At 48.9% G+C, this 18,588-nt stretch overlaps 6 protein-coding genes across 6 annotated transcripts; 2 read left to right on the plus strand and 4 right to left on the minus strand.

Annotated features, from left to right (window-relative positions):
- Window positions 1-434: 434 nt before the first annotated feature.
- On the minus strand, window positions 435-3,844 carry KD926_002859 (Na+ ATPase; the record flags this gene model as incomplete). Its single annotated transcript, XM_053094428.1, has 6 exons — window positions 435-986; window positions 1,039-1,425; window positions 1,487-2,544; window positions 2,592-3,208; window positions 3,262-3,527; window positions 3,593-3,844. The coding sequence occupies 6 exons, from the start codon at window positions 3,842-3,844 to the stop codon at window positions 435-437; spliced, it is 3,132 nt and encodes a 1,043-aa protein (XP_052950811.1).
- A 930-nt stretch (window positions 3,845-4,774) lies between these two features.
- KD926_002860 (uncharacterized protein) lies at window positions 4,775-5,153 on the minus strand (the record flags this gene model as incomplete). The annotated part of the gene is made up of 3 exons (XM_053094429.1): window positions 4,775-4,947; window positions 4,990-5,073; window positions 5,132-5,153. 3 exons carry the CDS (start codon window positions 5,151-5,153, stop codon window positions 4,775-4,777), a joined length of 279 nt encoding a protein of 92 aa, XP_052950812.1.
- Window positions 5,154-5,552: 399 nt separating this feature from the next.
- KD926_002861 (uncharacterized protein) lies at window positions 5,553-9,696 on the plus strand (the record flags this gene model as incomplete). The annotated part of the gene is made up of 11 exons (XM_053094430.1): window positions 5,553-5,876; window positions 6,213-6,408; window positions 6,591-6,675; window positions 6,737-7,015; window positions 7,146-7,232; window positions 7,865-7,982; window positions 8,038-8,124; window positions 8,210-8,541; window positions 9,087-9,213; window positions 9,270-9,356; window positions 9,424-9,696. 11 exons carry the CDS (start codon window positions 5,553-5,555, stop codon window positions 9,694-9,696), a joined length of 1,995 nt encoding a protein of 664 aa, XP_052950813.1.
- Window positions 9,697-9,766: 70 nt separating this feature from the next.
- On the minus strand, window positions 9,767-14,231 carry KD926_002862 (MFS transporter; the record flags this gene model as incomplete). Its single annotated transcript, XM_053094431.1, has 11 exons — window positions 9,767-10,471; window positions 10,566-11,197; window positions 11,273-11,424; window positions 11,475-11,845; window positions 11,921-12,154; window positions 12,571-12,682; window positions 12,739-13,381; window positions 13,445-13,713; window positions 13,760-13,931; window positions 13,998-14,058; window positions 14,112-14,231. The coding sequence occupies 11 exons, from the start codon at window positions 14,229-14,231 to the stop codon at window positions 9,767-9,769; spliced, it is 3,471 nt and encodes a 1,156-aa protein (XP_052950814.1).
- Window positions 14,232-14,733: 502 nt separating this feature from the next.
- On the plus strand, window positions 14,734-15,908 carry KD926_002863 (isocitrate lyase/PEP mutase family protein; the record flags this gene model as incomplete). Its single annotated transcript, XM_053094432.1, has 3 exons — window positions 14,734-15,226; window positions 15,294-15,775; window positions 15,843-15,908. 3 exons carry the CDS (start codon window positions 14,734-14,736, stop codon window positions 15,906-15,908), a joined length of 1,041 nt encoding a protein of 346 aa, XP_052950815.1.
- Window positions 15,909-16,610: 702 nt separating this feature from the next.
- On the minus strand, window positions 16,611-17,567 carry KD926_002864 (ribonuclease H family protein; the record flags this gene model as incomplete). Its single annotated transcript, XM_053094433.1, has 1 exon — window positions 16,611-17,567. The coding sequence occupies one exon, from the start codon at window positions 17,565-17,567 to the stop codon at window positions 16,611-16,613; it is 957 nt and encodes a 318-aa protein (XP_052950816.1).
- Between the last annotated feature and the right edge of the window lie 1,021 nt (window positions 17,568-18,588).

Here is an 18,588-nt window from a genome sequence, read left to right on the forward strand (position 1 = left end):
AAGTTAGAGGCAACAGAAGCAAGAGGTCGCTCGACCTTGGAAAGGGATCCTAGATTTCGCTACTTCCTTGGCGTGTCGAGTGCCTTAGGTATGTAAACCGCCAAGCCATGGATATGCGATCTATTTTCCTAACTCCCATACGGAGTACACAATGAGTGCAGCGATTAGACATTCAAACCATTTGAGACTCTGGATTACCTTCATCGGGGCAATGGCTAGGCCGCATATTCCAATCTCACATTGCCAATTTAGGCACCGTTATCCCAAGATTTGCCTTTGCCGCACACAACATTTAGCTATATTTCGAATAGGTCGTAAGGATGAAATACACGAAAAGAAGTAAAGAAGATGATCCTTCAAAGCAGTGTACTCAGTAGGGGCCACACACACATTAAGGCAAGCAACGTGGAATGCGTGTTAGAATGCCTCAGGCATCAAACCCGAGCATGGCCAACGCGCTGCCCATCCATCTGCGCCACGCGCCGGAAATACGCCCGTTTCACCCACTTCCAGCTCTCAGCACCCAGAAAAAACAACAATGTCCCCACGGTAACAATCGCCCACTCCCAGGAGATGCCGGTATGTCGAAACACCTTCGTATTGATAACAGGGATATAAATCAACGGAAACACCATTACGAAGCCGGAGATATTAGCCCAGAAGAGGAACTGGTTCTGCCAGATATCGCGCGCAAATTGCGTCCAGCTGTGCGAGGATGAGGGACGCATATTGAAGAATGACCGACGCATGTCGATCATCTCCCAAGCCAAGAAGAGCACAAACCAGGTCAGGCACGCGAATGTTGTGGCGCGGGCGCGGAAGGCGATCTCGCATCCCTCGAGCTCGTTGTTGCAGTTGTTGCCGAATTTACCTTTGCCGACGCCGTACATGACGAGGGTGAATGCGCCGAGGCATAGGGCGGCGACCCAAATCCCGTAGACAATCATGTCGATCATGATTTCAAGGGTGAAGATGCCTTTTTTGATCTGCGAGGGAGATTAGGTTTGAATTTGTTTGTCTGGGGCAGAATGGACCTACACTTCGCGGTGGTCGGGACATGATATCAGTCGTTGCTTGCTCAAAGCCTAGTCCCATGTCCGGTAGCCCGGAAGTAATCATGACTAGCCAAACAATTTCGACGGGACTTAGTGGAAACACCGACAGTCCCTGCGAGTCTTTGAATGTAAGTCCGACGAGAAGAACGAGAGCTTGTGCAAAGTTCTGGGACAACACGTGGAGGATAAACTTCTGAATATTATCGAACATCCGCCGCCCTTCCTCGATAGCGTTAAGAATCGAGGCAAAGTTATCGTCAGTCAGAACAATATCCGAGGCATCTTTGGCGACATCAGATCCAGCCTGACCCATTGCAATGCCCACGTCTGCATCTTTCAGGGAGGGAGAATCGTTAACACCGTCACCGGTCTAATTGAAAAGTTAGTGGGCCTAGAACTCATAAGTTCGAGCGTAAATCATGGGAACCTACCATTCCCGCAAATTTCTTCCGTCTATGCAAGGCTTTGATCATTCGTACTTTCGTGCTTGGAGCGCATCTCGCGATCACCAGGGGCAAGGTCGGCAGAGCATCGACCTCCTCATCCGATAGTTTGTCAAATTGATGAGCCGTCATCACCATTGCATCAACAACGTCCTTACTCAGCTCGTTGATGCGCGGTGGTAAAATTCCGACATCCAAGGCGATCGCTCGTGCGGTACCAGGATGGTCTCCCGTCAGCATATGGACAGATATCCCGGCTTCATGACAGCGACGAACAGAAGGAGCAGATTCTGGTCGCGGAGGGTCGTATAAACCGACTAATCCGCGAAAGACTAGGTCTGTCTCGACTGCATCTCTTTTAAAATCTTGCGAGTCGCCGATCGAGTCGTGATATTCTCTGCTGGCGAGTGCGAGCACCCGAAGTCCCAATGCGGCAATAGCCTCCATATTGGCAACAATATCCTCTCTAATTTTCTCGTTCAACGGATCAGCTTGGCCACCGACATGTGTGTGAACAGATGTGCAGGAAGCAATGACTCTTTCGACTGCACCTTTCGTAAACACATGGCTCTTGCCGGTTAAAGTCTCTTCGAATATCACGGACATCTTCTTGACGTCCGAATCGAACGGAAATTCGGCCACCTGCTTCCACGAGGGAGCCTCACCCTCCGTAAAGTTCAAGCGATTCCATCCAAAGCGGGAGGCCAGGACCTGAATCGCGATCTCTGTGGGATCTCCTCGCGCTTTCCATTCTCTGGAGTCCTCCCTGAACACCACGGCGAGATTAGCAAATGAGGCTGTCTTGAGGTATTCCTCTAGCTCCGGATTTCCTTCAAGGAACCGTTCAGCAGAGTCCAGATTTTCTTCAACAGACTTGGTGAAATCGATATGTCGCGGCTCGTTTGGGTCATTTCTAAGTCCACCGATTGTCGGATTGTAGGGTTCGTTTGACTCGCCGACCGAATACGTTCCGCGGGAGGGAATCCAGATCTTCTTAGCCACCATCTTCCCCTGCGTTAAGGTCCCAGTTTTATCGGAACAGATGTCTAAATAATGTCAGTACCATTCAACATCTCCAAAGATGGGGTCAGACCGGTGACCGCCCCAAGCGCCTCCAACGAGTTCAAATTCCTCACGATGACCTGTCTCTCGACCATTCGCTTTGTGCCAATAGTCATGGTGATGGTCAGAACCACAACCAACGACGAAGGAATCATGCTAAGTCCAGTAGCCACTGCATATATAATGACTTCTTGCTGACTATCGAATCTGTTCGCTCCGAGAACGATAATAGCGCACAAAACCGCCGTGAAGAACAGGAAGATTGCAAGCCGAGAGAGTTTCCGTTGCAGGGGTGTCCCAACATTAGTCCCAAGAAAGCTTCCTATGAAGGAGGCAATAACCATAAAGACAGCGATGGTATAATTCCAAACACTTGCAGAGCCATCCGACCTGCGTTGCACATTCAATCCACCGGAGCCCTTTTCTCGAAGAGCCGCAGCGATGGACCCGATCTCAGTATGCATGCCTGTGCCGAACACAACGCCCTTTGCCCGTCCCTTTGTCACGGTAGAAGAGCTGTATGCGATATTCAACCGGTCGCCGGGTCCAGTGTCATCGTCGAAAGTGTCTGAAACAAGTTTTCGAACGGGGAGGGATTCGCCGGTGAGTAAGGCTTCATCTGTCTCGAAGTTCAACGCTTCTATGAGTCTTCATCTTATTAATATTCATTCACATGGAGAGCCATTCAGTCGTTCGCATACCTAACATCAGCGGGAATTGTATCCCCCGTCTTAATCTCGACCAGATCACCTGGGACAATCTCCGCTGTCTGTGTCAAGAGTACCTGCTGGTCCCGAACAACGGAGGCCGTGGGCGAGCTCAGCGTGCGAAGAGAGTCCATGGTCTTTTCAGCCTGAAACTCTTGTATAAACCCCACAACAATATTGATGAGCACAACGGCTCCCAAAACACCGCCTTCGATCCAGGCCTTGATACCTAGACTCACCGCAGTCGCCAGGATCAGGATCTAAACCAAATCCCAGTTAGTCAACCTCCTGTGGAACACGCAAAGAAACAGAAAGAAAGACAAACAAAAGTCATGGCGTTAGCCACCTGCTTGAGCAGGACTCTAGCTGCACTCATGGACGAGGCATTCCCAATGTCATTACCCCCGTATTGATCGAGCCGGTAATGTGCGTCAGAAGCTGTCAAACCACTCTGAGCATTTGTGTCCAGTTCATGGGCGACTGTTTCCCAGGCCAGTGCATGGGCTGGGCGGCTTAGCGGTTTGTTGCCGTACCCTGTGACGCCATTCGTACTGGCTGGTGCTTTTTCTTTCGCCATGATGCTGAAATAGGTCGCTGCAGCTTGCCCTCCAAGCCTGACCAAGGGAGTGTTGAATACATGCTGCTGGCACTTTTTATATGTCTCTCAATGTTTGAATGTGCAAGTCACAATCCAAGGACAAATATGCCAAGCAGAAGTAAACACTATACAAGTCAATTTCCATTACTTAATTCTCATATCTCACTCCGCTTGGCTGCCATTTCGGGAATAGCGCACACAATCGCAAGAAACATCGATCGCCCCAGGGTCCTTGGTTCGGGATTCTGACAGGCACTTCCGTCAAGTGTGGGCCTGAAAGTCTACCTCTCCTTCCAGCAACCTCTTCAGGAAGTAAAGAGGAGTGGGGCAATCTCCGATGATTGAATCCTCCTGCTCGCATATAGCCTCAGGACAGGATTGAAACACGCTCTCCAATGACCTTCTTCTCCGCGAACGTTCCTTCCGTCCAGCAACCTCAATATGTAATCTATTTTGTAATCGTACTCGTTGATCGTTCTCGGCCTTGTGTAAGGTAGGTGGGGATTCGGGTAACGAGGTGTCTGCGCTGCAAAGTCCGTCAGCATGTGAGCCAACCAACGAAATTTAGTTTGTTGAGCAGGGATCAATGAGAGAATGCAAGGAATCAGAGGTAAGGAGAAATAGCTAACGGTTGCAATGCCTCTCAGATAGGACTCGGCATGACAAGAGAGCTCGTCTTCGCTTCGCCTTGCGGCTACTGGACTCCAGCACCACGCTGAGGTGCGAGCTCGTCGCTGGAGACCTAAAGACTAGGCGCTCATGGTCCATAAGCCAAGAAGCTAAGGGGTTCGTGAGTCTTAAGCACCTTATCTGCTAATGCTAAAAAGGTAGGTGTGATCTGATCTGCGAATCGCTAACCAGGTAAATGTAGTCTGCTGTCTGAAGACGCGACGGAAGAGGAAGAGGCGCTTATTGCGAAACATCATCCGTTTCTATGTCCTGGTCCATTTCGCCAGGCTGCTGGTGCTGGGCAGCTTGAGCAGGATCGTTCAAATTGAGAGGCCGAAATTCCTCGTTCAGAGCCTGCTCGCCCTCGGGCATCTGCCTTTGGGCTTGCTGGGCCTGCATCTGGGCATCGTTTGCTTGGAGTTAGGCACGTCTCTCCCATCGCCGTATCACCGTACGTGCGTGAGCGGGGAGAGAAAGGAAGAGAGGGGGGGGAGAGAAGCTGGTGGGAAAGGGGAAGAATGCACAGAACCGAGCTTGGCCTAATCGGGGATCAGTCAATGTTTTGACCTGGCAAAGTCTTTCCTCACTTGTGCTCACCAGCTTTTTCGGTGACTGGCATGATGCTAAAGGGCTGGAGTGATTGCTGGTACGTGGGCTCTTGGGTGACTTGAATTTGGCAAAGAAAGATATCTCCATTACTTTCCGTGGTGAGGAATCAAGTTACGGGAATATTCTGGATCTGTGGCAGGACTAGGTCCAAGAAAAGTGATTTAAAGTCCCCCGTGATTTTTACAATGGGGTAATTTGAATATTTCTTTCCCAATATCTCCAACCCGTCTTTAGCACAAGATTCACTGTGATGTAAGCTGGGAGGTTTAAGTTAATGACTCCGGAATTGCAAATTCTTCCCACCCCACTCAACTTCGATCTCCGCTTTATTGCTTGTTATACTAGAACCTAATACTGCTATCATTTCTCCTCGCTTCTCTTCTATCCCCTTTCCCTACACTCGGCCAAGATGCTGCGGAACCTCGTGCGTGAAAGGGTTGATGAGCTGTGGAAGAAGGTCTTCATGACGAAGGAGATAGCATACTCCGAAGACCCCTCGACCATGAATGAGAAATACGATGAAGAGCTTGCTCACCATAATATCACCCGTGTGTCGTTTGACCTGGATGCTGCAGAAGTTGGCACAATGCCATGTTTTCTCTTCAAGCCACCGCAACTGTCTGAGATCAGGGAACATCAGCCCTCAGACGGTAACTCAATGGGCCCTCTGCGCAAGGAACCAATCCTTGCAGAGTCAGACATCAACCTCCTTTCCAGTCCGCATCAGCCCTTAGTGACAGACGTCGAAGAGATGGAGGACTGAGCGATCAAGATGCCCGGGACTTCCCCGGAAAACCTCGTGTCTTCGGCGGGGAGAAAGAACTTCCAGTCTTGATGCTCTCTTTCCTTGTAAATCAATACTGCAGAGCATTCCATGCCCATATGGATAAGAACCGCATTTTAGTAAGAGAGTTCCGGATAAGATAACTTTCACATGTAATTAACTGGTGTTCAAGTCAATCTTTTCGCTTTTTCTATTGGCGTCACATTGCGCTCTTCATCAAATTTATTCTACAAGGAATTCTCTTTATTAATTTGAACAACGCACGCTATCTCAAATCGTCTATAGTTTCCCCCGACCTTCAGTGTGCCGAGGAACAAGAGGACTTGTGATTTCATCGACGGTCTCTGGAGAGATATTGTTGTCGATCGCAACATCGAGATCTCCCAGGAGACAGAGGTTAGTCCTCCGGAGCTTGTATCAAACGGTTTTAGTTTTATTCTGATGGACCTGGAGTCCTTGGATACCCCCGAAGGGCGTTCAAGTATGTCACCGTCGTTCCTTTTTACACCTGTCTCGCCTGAAGTCCTCCATGATTATCCGTTAGAGGAAGAATCTATTTCTTGCTTAAGGTTTATCGACTTTGGTCACCCCCCCCCTCAGAAACTACTAAGTGGTTTCCCTGGACACTTTCAAAGGGCTTGCACACTGTCTGGAACTATTTAGCGTCCTGGACCCTGCACGGTGTGCGACCGAGCCTGCCCTCAAGATTCCGCTCCCTGGCCACGTTCTCTGGCCTTAAGCAAATTCAGTATGTTGCCTTCTCTGACATGGCAAAGCAATCTTAGCTGGTTTTATTAATTGTTATTTAGTCTACCGAATCCATTTCTTCTTTCCAGTGGTCTTGATGGAGATCTTCCCGGAAATGGCACATATACTACACGTACTATCTTCGAGGCGACATGCAAAAATGGTCATCCTACTCAGCCCCACGTCACAATGATGACGAGCCAGGACGTCAACGGCCGAGAGAACGCAGTACTTTATGGTGAGTTGGCGTCAATTATTTCTGCCATGCGGAACCAGGTCTTCCAACCTAAAGTCAAGGAACATGAACAAGAAGCTTTTTTCGAGGGCGAGCCGTTTGCCTCGTACGTTCCCAAAGGAAAATCGTTTCACAGTATTGCTTCTCTCTTTTTTCGGTCCACAACATGCAAGGATCTTATATGCCACTATCCACCAGGGTAGCCACTTGATTATTTCTCAATCAAAGATTTATAGTTTTGAAACCTTCGCCGATGCACCGAATGAATTGTTTGCCCATTTCTGGATGAGCAAGCCAGAAGAACCGGAGAAGCTTGTCTTGAGGTAGAGTGAAAAGGGACTAAGCAAATGTGAAGATTACCGGAGATTGCCTGAACCGTTGAAAAATTTCACTAGGTATGCATATCTTCCACAACTCAACCTTCACTCCAAACGAATGAAAAAGCTAAGTTGCTTAAAATCTGATATAGATTCTTGCATGGTATTCAATATTGCTTGTATATGTAGACAGGATCTACAGGACTCACTGACCTAAGCTCCTGCACGTTGGTATAGATGTCCGCTGAGTTGCTCGGAGCACTGTGACAGCGACCACAAGGAGAGAAAGGATGTATTTGATATTTGCAAGAAGCAAATTGACAAATAAAAATCTACTAATACCGCCTTGACTGTCTAGGATCTTTGACTTGACCAGCACTTCCTAGTATGACTTTTGTTGCCTAGTCAAGCGGAATATTCACTTGGAAATGGGTACCAAGGTCTTCCAGTTCACGTGGTACTTGTAGGTCGAATAGGCCTGTAAGTCGCTCTTCTTTCCTCATTCCCGTCAGACCCTGACTTCTAGACTGTTGGTCTAGTGCCTTAATCCTCTCTTCTGCGTTCCTTCGTATCTCTCGAGCATACCAAGACTTTCAACACCAAGTTCATTCAAAAGGCTATCTCATCCAATACCCTAGATCGATGTCGAAGAACATAGTCAAATCAGCGGCCCCCTATCGCCCTCCGCCCCCACAAGAACGACAGGTTGGCGATGTTGGCAATCGCCGTCGCATGACCTTCCCTACTGATCATCAAGTGAGTCCTTAAGACCCACCCACGCACTGCAAGCTAAGATATTGATCCAAAGTAGGATTCAGAGACCGTCATCTGCCCCTACTGTGAGAGAAAAGGACACATCGAGATCACCTGCCATTGGAAGAGGCTTGATACATTCTTAGTGAGTGTGATTCTCTGCGCCTTGTCCAAATACTATGTGCTATTCGCATATGACGTTGAGAACTAAGAATATATGAATAAATCAGATGGGCGCGCCGTGCTATACCGAGAGGTCTTCGCAACAGAAGCCACAGAGTAACAGAGGAAAAGGCAACTGTGCTCGCCAGCGCGTAGCTCGGGCCCAGCGCCGTCGCAGAAACCTCGAAAACTGCGGCAATCACCAGCAACAACGGCCAGAGGGAGGCAGCGAGAGACGTGCCCGTAACAGAAACAGACAGAGACAGCGCCGACGCTACTATCATGCAAACCCCCAGCTAGGTTCGTTGCCCGCGTCTACGATTCAGTGGAACGAACGGCACCGCGTTTCCCGTGCTGCATATCGAGCAGCTGAGAACGGCGAGGGACAGGGACAGGGACAGTGCGATCTACGGTTAGGTCAAGTTGTCTTCATCAAAGAAGAATCTTCTAGTTGAGGGAATAACATGGGCTTCTCCATAGGATAAAAGTTGCATTCTTTTCGTACTGCCCATTGTGCAGCCGAGATTGGTGAGGAAGAGGGGGTTATCGACACTTGCAAGAGCCAGATTTAAGAGATCAAGATTCTATGCAATAATACCTTTCATATTGTCTTGGAAAAATTCCACCTACCGACCATTTCTTGTAAAAGCCCAAATTCTCTGTTGTCTAGTCAACTAGAGGATTCACTGTAGGGCATATGTTGATGTCTTCCCGATTGGGTAAAACATAGAGCACCTGTAGGTGAAACAGACTTAAAAAATCCCGTACCTCTGTCATCTCCTTCTTCTTCCTTCCGAGCGAGTCAAGACACTTTTACGGAATTTCATCAAGAATATCTCCCTCTATCAGATCTATACCAACGTGCAGGAGGTTAGGTCGGTGAGTCCTGTAGATCCTGTCTACATATACAGCATATCTTCCACAACTCAACCTTCGCTCCAAAAGAAGGAACATTGCCGACGCAGCGGCCCCCTCCGCTTCTTCTCCCCCTCAAGGCCACCAGCCCGGGGATGACGGGTCGCCGTCGTGCCACCACGACGGCGACGGCACGAACCCCCCCACTGCCCACCAAGTGAGTCCCTGACACCCTGTGACATAGTGCAAGCTTTGATACTAAACAAAGAGTAGGATTCCGAGGCCATCGTCTGCGCCTACTGTGAAAGAGAAGGGCACCTCGAGATCAGCTGCCTCTGGAAGCAGTATGACGAGTTTATTGTGAATATAACTCCTAAATCACTATCCAGATGTTACGTTAGAAACTGACAACATATCAACAAATCAGAGAAGCCAGCCGCGCTATGCCGAGCGGCTCCTGTCTCGGCCCCAGGAACGCCAGCAGGCCCAGCATCCTCGAGGACGCAGCGAGCAATGGCTAGCCCGCAGAAGGGAAAGGCAGGCGGAGCGACGTCGCGCCCATCGCGCCAATCCCGAGCTGGCTTTTTTGCCTCCATCTACAGCTATAATGAACGAACGACGTCGCGCTGCCCTTGCTGCCCGTCGCGTCGAGAATGAACAGAGAGAGGGAGAGGGAGAGGGAGAGGGACAGGGGCAGTGATCTGGTTTAGTGAGACATGGAAAAGGTGGAATCGTCTAGTTCAGACAATGAGATCTGTTTCCAAGACCTCTTAAGGAGGCAAATTCCAAATAAAATCCAAATCTAAGTATGCCGAGTCTAATCCGTAATCCAACTGTCCGGTTTCATCCCACGGCCCAAAAGGTGCCATCAGCGGATCCAAAGGTAACGATAACCAATCATCAGAGAATATTGACTCAGGCAAGGGGATGTCATGATCCCATGTACCGGGCTCCTGAGCTGGTTCATTTCCAGCGCGCTCTTCTTGACTCGTCTCCTGCTGAAAGTTCACATTGCGCATGTCATTGCCCAGTCCGAATGTCTGACGTACGCGCGAGACGTAGACCTGCAGCAGAGACGCGTAGCGTGAGACAAGGTGGATGTCATCAGGAAAGTTGGATTGCAAGGCAGCGATCGTTTTGTCCAGCAGCATAAGTGAATCGTGAAGTGTTGATGCTCGGGTGCCGAGGGCAAGAGCCTTGAGGAGGAAGATTGAGCAACTGATGACGCGAAGAAAGATGCGGTGCGGAAGGTATTGAATTCTATGTTGGTTGGATAGTCGAATTACGTGGTTGAGGATTACGCCAGCTCCATCGATGACTTCTGTCAGAAATATGCGGTCTTTCACTGCTGCGTTGCTCGTTTGTAATGTCAGGTCCGATAGCGACAGGGTATCCTCGACGAAAGACTGCATTTCGATGGAGTTGATAAATATGCGAAGGTATTGTGATTCGATGAGGAGGATATCGTCGAATCGCTGTCCTGGTATCTGTCAGCAAAGGTAGGTTGTAGGTGAAAATATGCGTTATACCCGGGGAAAATGACCTCTTGTTTAACCAACTAGAGATCACCTTCCGCCATTCCTCGACCGAGGCGATGTCCCATCGTCGTCGTCGCTGATCGGTCTTTGTAGAAGGAAAGTATTGCTCTATAATCTCTTTCGTCATTCTTGTCAGTTCGACCCAAGAGGCCATAAAGCTTGCCCATTCTCGGTCGCCCCCTGGGCGCAAGAAATCTTCCGGTGTGTCTGAAAGAAGCGACGGGCACCCAATTCTCGCCGCAATGAGATTCACAAAGACAAACAGTAACAACGGGAGACGCTGGCGTCTAGTCTCAAGTTGCTGCACATAGAGATCTGCCTCAGAGCCCATGAACACGTAGTCCTCTTTATATTTTGAAGCTCCTTGTCCGAAGACACCTAGCTCATGCGCCAAGGCCAACGCATTAGAAACCAACATCCAAGACATTCGATCTGATCGCCTCGTCGGCTCAACAACATCTTCCTTCCATCTATCAGACATCGGCACATCCTCTGGTGCAGAAGGAGGATCTCGCAAGTCAGGCGTGGAGAGAATTAGGTCAGAGTCCCAACCATCGTTTTCAGGAGGGAAGTGAAGTGCCCGGGGATACCATTCTGAAATGAGAAGCAACGCTTCAATAGATGACAGATGTCTTGTTTTAGCTTTGGATAGCTTCTCTTGTCCTAGGGCGATGCGTAGTATTAGATGCTGACAATGTTGCCATAGTCGACCGTGGATGAAGTATCCTCGGGACGTACCGCCCACCCCAGGAAGAGTATGGTACCGAGATGAGATCATCAATACCGTACAGCAGAGCATTGGCTCTTGCGTGACAAGCCAGTAGTGATTATGAGGCTTTGCGTAAAATTCTGAGAGAATCGGGGAAAGCGGAGCCATATTCTTGAAGAATCTGGGTGTTTTAGCTGCCGGAATTGGATTGGATGATGCTAACGAACTCACAGATCAACCAGTGTAAAGGCTTCATAGGCTGTGAACCACCCCATCTTGACAAATCTGCATGCATCCCATATCCTCAATACTTCCGTACTAGGTGGGTACTGTAGACGATCCAAATCTCCATAGCCCGCATGGGAGCTATGGTGCCGAGTAGTCCCATGACTTCTCGGTGTTGAATCCACCTCTTGAGCCGCGGCTTGAAAGAGAATGCCTAACGCGTCGTTGCCGCTTGAGACTATGCGATTGAGTCCTGCTGCCAACATGCCATTCTCTTTGATTGTGTCACGAGATGCTAAATGAATGAGTCCACTGTCTTCGCGAGCCAGGAAAGAATGACCCACCTTGTATCGGCAGTTCGTCTGGTCTAGCGTCGGCTGTTTGGGGTGAATTCTGCATGGCAGTACCTAAGCGTTCTGCTGCTCCTAGAGAACTCACTTAGTCCCATATACCTTAATAATAGTGATGACGAGAACCTTTTTCCCCTCTTGTCCACGGCTTCTTTTCATCGAACCGACAATCCAACTCGAGTTTCGCGCAACGGGAGCATGGCTGACGTTGGTCTTCGATCGGTTGGCACTTGACTTTCCGTCGTCTGCATGGGACACATGCTTGATAAGTGCGCGTGTACTCATATTCAATGGCAGCGCGACTACGAGGTGGTCGATTGCTGCGATTTCTAGTTGCTGCGCGAGTTGACATGGTCAAGATGGATGGTTGAGGCGGAAGGCGGAGACGTGGAGAAATGCCGCGGCTGCGGGGAATAACACCGAAGCCCTTAACCGGATCGGGAAGAGCAACAACAAACGGGTTTCTGGGGCAGATATGTTGCAGCCAAGCCACTTTATTTCATGTCATTTCAGGACTAGAACAGCCTGTGGTTTTATATATAGTGTGCCTAAATGGTAGGAATATTAATTTACGTTGATACTAAAGATCCTCTGCACACCCTGCTTACCCATCGCTGACAATCCAAATATATAATGTTGAGTAGAACGAAGCCCCTAGCATCACCTCATCATGTCAAATAACGAAAATGAGGGTTATTATCACCATCACGAGTCACATCCACTCGGACCTGCTCATCTACTATCCCATGTACACAATCCCGACGCTTATTCTCATGATTCAAGTTGAAAAATAGACCAAGCGCCATGATCGCGATAGCGCCAGTCAACGCGCATCCAATCGCACAACCACGGACGTAAAACGGTCTAATACCCAGGTTAGTCTTCTATTCGAGGACAGAGGATAAAAGAGAAAAGTTCACCCCTCGGAATCCGGAAATGCGGAGCTGCTGATAAAGCTCGAACATTGTCCAAAGACGGCCAGAATCGCCATACCAGCCCCCTTCTTGGAATCGCCCCCTTGGTTATTCAATAGCCAGGTGATATTTACTGAAAGCGCCGGGAACACCCCACAAGTCGCCAGCCAAATACCGAAGTATCTTACCCCGGGCTTGGTTTCATCTTGCACCGCGGCTAGAATGAGGTATCCGATCATTCCGACTGTGGCGCTCACCGCGATTACAATTCCTCTTCTTCCCCATTTATCGGAGATAATCGCGGCTACCACGCATAGAAGGAATGAAACAAAATAAGGCGGCGCTGAGAGACCTTGTGAATTGATGGAGGTGTATCCCATCTCTTGGATGATGGTGGGTAGAAAGTTGGACAGACCTGCGAAAGAATAGTTGCAACAGAAGTGAACCAACATGTGTACATAATTCTTGTAATCTTTAAGACCATTGAAGACTTGATTCCATTCCAAACGTGTCTTTGCTGTCATATCGACGGTTTGAAGACGCTCAACTGCTTGGGTTTGTTCACTTTCGGAGAGGAATTTGGCCGTGCCTGGTGAGTCCGGGAGGTAGAAGAAGACAATGACGGAAAATAGGACGGTCGGGGCTCCTTCTGTAAGTTTTCAGTATTTATTAGTGTGGCTTCTTGGACGAAAGAAAGGGACAGTCAAGTTACCAATGATGAACAGATACCTCCAGGAGGAAATCGAATGTCGAATCTGCGTGATGCCATAGGCAAGCGCACTAGCGAAGCAATTCGCAACGGGCGACATTCCTAACAGAATCGAAACACGGAAGCCCAGCTCCTGACGCTGGTAGAATAGAGATAGGAAATACGGAGCACCAGCACCGAATGCAGCTTCAAAAACACCAAGTAGACAGCGACAGACAATGAGCTCCGCCATGTTATTGACAGCGCCGCTGCACATTGCAGCCGCACCCCAGCTGAAAGTGTGTGAGTTCCAGCCATATTTTAACAGGAATTTCTTACCATATGCAGAGTATGGAGATGTATATGTGAGCTGGAAAGATTTTCCACAGGACGGTTGTCCACTCGAACAAAATGTAGCAAATGTAGAATGAGTATAATATCCATGCCCATTGTTGATCATCCAGACCGAGATCAGTATCGAGGCCGGCTGTTTTTGCGTTTCCGATATTTCCTAATTCGTCCAGTTATTGATTTTGTAAAGTAGAATGTGTTTATCCATTAGGTAGCTAGCGTGTACCTCTATCAAGGTACGATAGGATGTAAAGAATGCAGACGAGTGGTAGGACGCGTCGATCAAACTATCAATTGTGCTGGTCAGCGATAACTCGGAATGCCAATCTGTCCAACCTACCTTGCGACGGATCAGGGACTGCTCGTTGGCTGGCACGAAGACAAACTCTGCGCCTTTTCCTCCGTCGTGACCCTGGACATTCTCCAAATGTTGGGAGTCGGTTTCCTTTGGCTCATTCATGGTACTCAGAACGTTTAGTCGACCTTGTGAGACACAATAGAATGTTTGGCCTTGCACAGAACGTTGGGTAAGGTGTTAATAGAAGTTCAATACCACGAAAGAATTTATACCCTGACCTGCAGACAATTGCCCAAATGACATTCCCACATCACTGCCAATGGGATCACGACGATTATCCATGCCCCCGAATCGGCTAACTGTTTCCCCGCATTTCCCGCCGATCCCCATGGGGTCGAGGACTCGATGCAGTGAAACATTGAGGAAGTTTAGCTGTCCACAAAGCCTGGCGCTGCGGATAATCCGGGTGGCGGAAGTTTGGCAACATCCGCACGTAGAAAATACCCGCGACAATGGCCCATGTCTCACTGCCTCTCAGAATTCCTATTTAAACGACAATTTCTTTCTATCTGAATACCACAAATCTTATCGTGCAGATTCAGATTAGGCAGCCTTGTCCTCTTCTATTTGGCTTTTCTCCAACCCAAATCATCATATCCACATCATGTCCCAACCACTCAAGACCACACCTTACCCCTTCCAATTCTCCTCCAACACCCAGGTCGAGGCGCCAGTTAATGGGCAAACGACCGACATTAACGTGCCACTGAAGAATGTGCGGGGCCGAATTCCTTCCGCTCAAGCATCCCAGCTCCGCACCATGATGCTTGAAGCCCACCAAGATCGATCTAAAATCATCGCCCACGCGTGCACATACGACGGCCTCTCTTCTCGATTGGTCGAGGAGACCGGATTCCCTATTGTATTTCTGGCCGGATACGCCGTCGCGAGTTCCTACGGGCTCCCAGACACAGGATATATCGCGATGGCGGAAATGTGCAACAAGATCCAGGAGGCGGTACGCATGACGAGCGTACCTGTGATGGCGGACGGAGACACCGGATATGGCAGCCCCATGAACGTGAAAAACACCGTCGAATGTTTTGCAGCGGCCGGGGCGGCAGGTGTGATGATTGAGGATCAGACGTGGCCCAAAAGTAAGGCCTATTTCCTTTTAGACTGGATATCACCCCGAGATAGCTCACAGCGGCTGACTACTTATAGGATGTGGTCACACAAAGGGTAAATCGGTAGTTTCTCGCGGGGAAGCTTACGCTCGTCTACAAGCTGCCGTGGATGCACGGAATCAGGGACAAGATATCTTCGTCCTGGCGCGCACAGACTCCTTAATTCATGGATGGGACGAAGCGATGACCCGAGCGAAGGAGTTCAAGAGGATTGGCGTTGACGCTGTCTTCGTCGAGGCTCTTCCCGATCGGGACTCTATGAAGCGATGTGTTGAAGAGTTGGATCTCCCCGTGTTTGCCAATATCATTGAAGGCGGGAAGACCGAGAACCTGTCGGCTCTGGAGCTGGCCGACCTTGGATTTTCAGCAGTCGCGTACCCATGGACGTTGGTGGCCGCCAAATTGAAAAGTATTAGGGAGGCGCTGGAAGGATTGAAACAAAGTATGACGACCGGAGCTCCCCCCAAAATACTTGGGTATGATGAAGTCTGCTCCGGGGTTGGATTTAACAGATATTGGGTAAGTAGTTACTTGTTACTTGTTTCTTGGAATCTTTAAGACTGTTTACTAATGTGCAAACAACCAGAGCCAGGAGGGAAGATACGAATACAATGAAGATGGCCTGGTTCATCCCCAGAACGGCGGCGTATAACCTCAAAGATGCTATGTTCAATTTAAGTCGCCAGAAATCGACGCAGGTCAGGGTTTCGTTCTGCACTCTAGAAGGAGCATACAATGAGATCAGTCCCTTAGTTTTCTTCCCCTAATTCTAAATGAAAAACGATTTGAGTTGTGCGTGTCGCTGTTGTTAATTAGCATAACGTCCCCAATGATCCTGTCCCTGTGACATAGTGCAAAACTCAACATCCATCTTATTTAAATACATTCAAAAAATCATCCAAGCGGTGTTTCTCTCTCCCTCTCTCTCAACACCCCTCAAAAAATTGGACAACGCAAATGCCAATACGTACATCCAGTAAAGTAAGAAGCCGTTAATAATGTCAATGAGGAGCCCAAAGAATGTCACCTGGCTCAATGGTCGCGGAGATAACGAGAGCTTGCTATGGCAATCAATCAATCAATCAATCAAAATTCTATTAACCTGATGAAGCCTATCTATTGAAACGACAGGCTATGCAGGCGCTTCGCCGAATGAAGCAGAATCTTGAGCCCTTACGCCATATAAACCCACAAACGCAGTAGATAAATCATAAAGCAACGCAACTAAGCCGGCTGCCACTCGCCTGCCGTAGCCCATTACGTCTCCTGAAGCTGTCTCTCCTTCCGCCTCGTTCTATATAGGTGGTTCGTGAGTGGTATACGTCACTGGTAGCAGTCTGACCCGGGCCGCCCCCTAAAGTTCCATGTAACCATCGTCTTCCTCGCCTAGTTCGAGACCTTCTAGCAGGTTGGTAGGTTCTGGAGCCTCCTCGTCGTCCTCCTCGTCCAGTCGAGCGAATCTGAATTGTTGAAGGAGGCCTGTTTGTTGCATAAATTCGGTGACGTAGCGGATCGCCTGCGGGTGTGACATAACCGCGTCGTAATCCTGTATACGCCTACGCAGTCTCTCTATCTGATTGAGGTAATCCATTATTATCCTCTGGCCGGCCGTATGCAGCGAGCACTCCAGAAGGACGTGCTTAGGGGTCTGGGACCTTAGGTCACAGGCGCACCGGTCGGAGTCGACCTGTTCGATCTTGTAGAGGAAGTGCCTTAATCCTATCCTCATAGTGCGCATCTGAATAATAATCGAGGTGTGCGGCTTACTGAGATGCTCGTAGAGCCGTAAATTCTTCTTGTCTGGTTTAGACAGCAGTCGCCTCGTCGGCCTGCCTACTTTCTGCCTCTCCCACTGCTTTGTCCACTCCGTACGCAAGCGTTGGCGGACATCTCTTTTAGCTGCAGCTGCGAGCCGTATAATCGGTCGATCCCGCGGTCTCACTGAGCTTAGTTTAACTCCTCTAATTGTAGTCTCCTTGGCTGCCTTGTCCGCCTTTTCGTTTCCTTCCACCCCGATGTGAGCGGGGATCCAACGCAGTTCAGCATCCTTCAGGCCCTCGCTCCGCAGGGCCCTAATCCTCCCGTAGATAGCCCGCAGTGCGTACTGGCCTGATGGCTGGCCAGGGTTGCGCACGGCTTGAATAGCTGCCTGGCTATCTGAGAAGACCGTGATCGGGGTAGGCTTCGCCCGATGCAGGGCCATTCGGGCCCCTTCCAACTCCCCCACGTAGACCGTAGAGTCCAGTTCCGTTCCTAGGTGCTTCCTGGCGGTCCTACCTGCTCGAATAGAGACCGCGGCAGCTCCGATCATCCCCTGATAGCCGCTTCCATCTGTATACCAGATCTGCCGGTCCTCGCGGCAGACTCTATCGTGGGTCTGAACTGCCTCCTCTGCCCCCTCAATGATGCACCTTAGGGGCAACTCCCACGGTGCCAGCACATGAAACAGCTGGAAGAGAACAGAGCCGACATAATTACCTGAATGTGGCTCATGAAGTGGCTTAAATCCAAGAAGTACTTCGCGATAGTTCTAATTATTATCGATAAAGTAACCAGTGACTGCCATAAAAGCTTGCTGGAAAGAAGATATTTAACAGTCAAGTACAATTGAAATTTTACTATCTGTCAGAAGTTTATAGAGAACTTGTTGATGACGTTCAGAAACAGTACTTTGTAATTGCTGCCGGGCTATTTTTGCAGAAGGAATCTCAAGCTGCTTTAGCGCACGTTAAACTATTGAAATCAAGTTGTGAAATCCAGGATGTTCAAGAAGCTAAAAAGGTAACCGTGACTCAGTTATAAATCGCAATAGACTAGTCTCCCGGTCCTGTTAGCTGAATGTTGTTACTAGCTGAGGATTTGGTACCTATTAAGATTAGAATATTATCTGATAAGTAGTAGTACTTGCCTTTCGCATAAAGCTTTGGATCTGGTGATTCTTTGATTGTTTGCTGCATGTATTGATACGCTTTTTCATGGTTGAAGTCCCATTTCCAAGCTCTGGATGATCTAAGATTCCCTTGCAATACTTATACATGACCTTCGGTATACCATCTTGAGCCTTAGCCACTTGACTAAAGTGATTCCAAAGCTCAGATGAATGCCATGAATCCTATCGCAGCCGTTTTTTCTTCCTGAAATCAGTTTGTAGCTACTACTTGATATAGTCGTTACTCGTCATATTAGAGTAAATCATGTAGCGATTGATACGATCAGCAGGCACTTTTAAGGGAAGTAAATATAGGAATTAAAGATAAGTGTTGGAACGATGTTATCAACCAGACCAGAGAGGTGGAGTATCTTGACCTAATCCACATACCGCACAGCACCTT

Source organism: Aspergillus affinis (genome assembly GCF_023601865.1).
Source record: "Aspergillus affinis strain CMG 70 chromosome Unknown NODE_162_length_65894_cov_87_657657, whole genome shotgun sequence".
NCBI classification, from domain to species: Eukaryota; Fungi; Ascomycota; class Eurotiomycetes; order Eurotiales; family Aspergillaceae; genus Aspergillus; species Aspergillus affinis.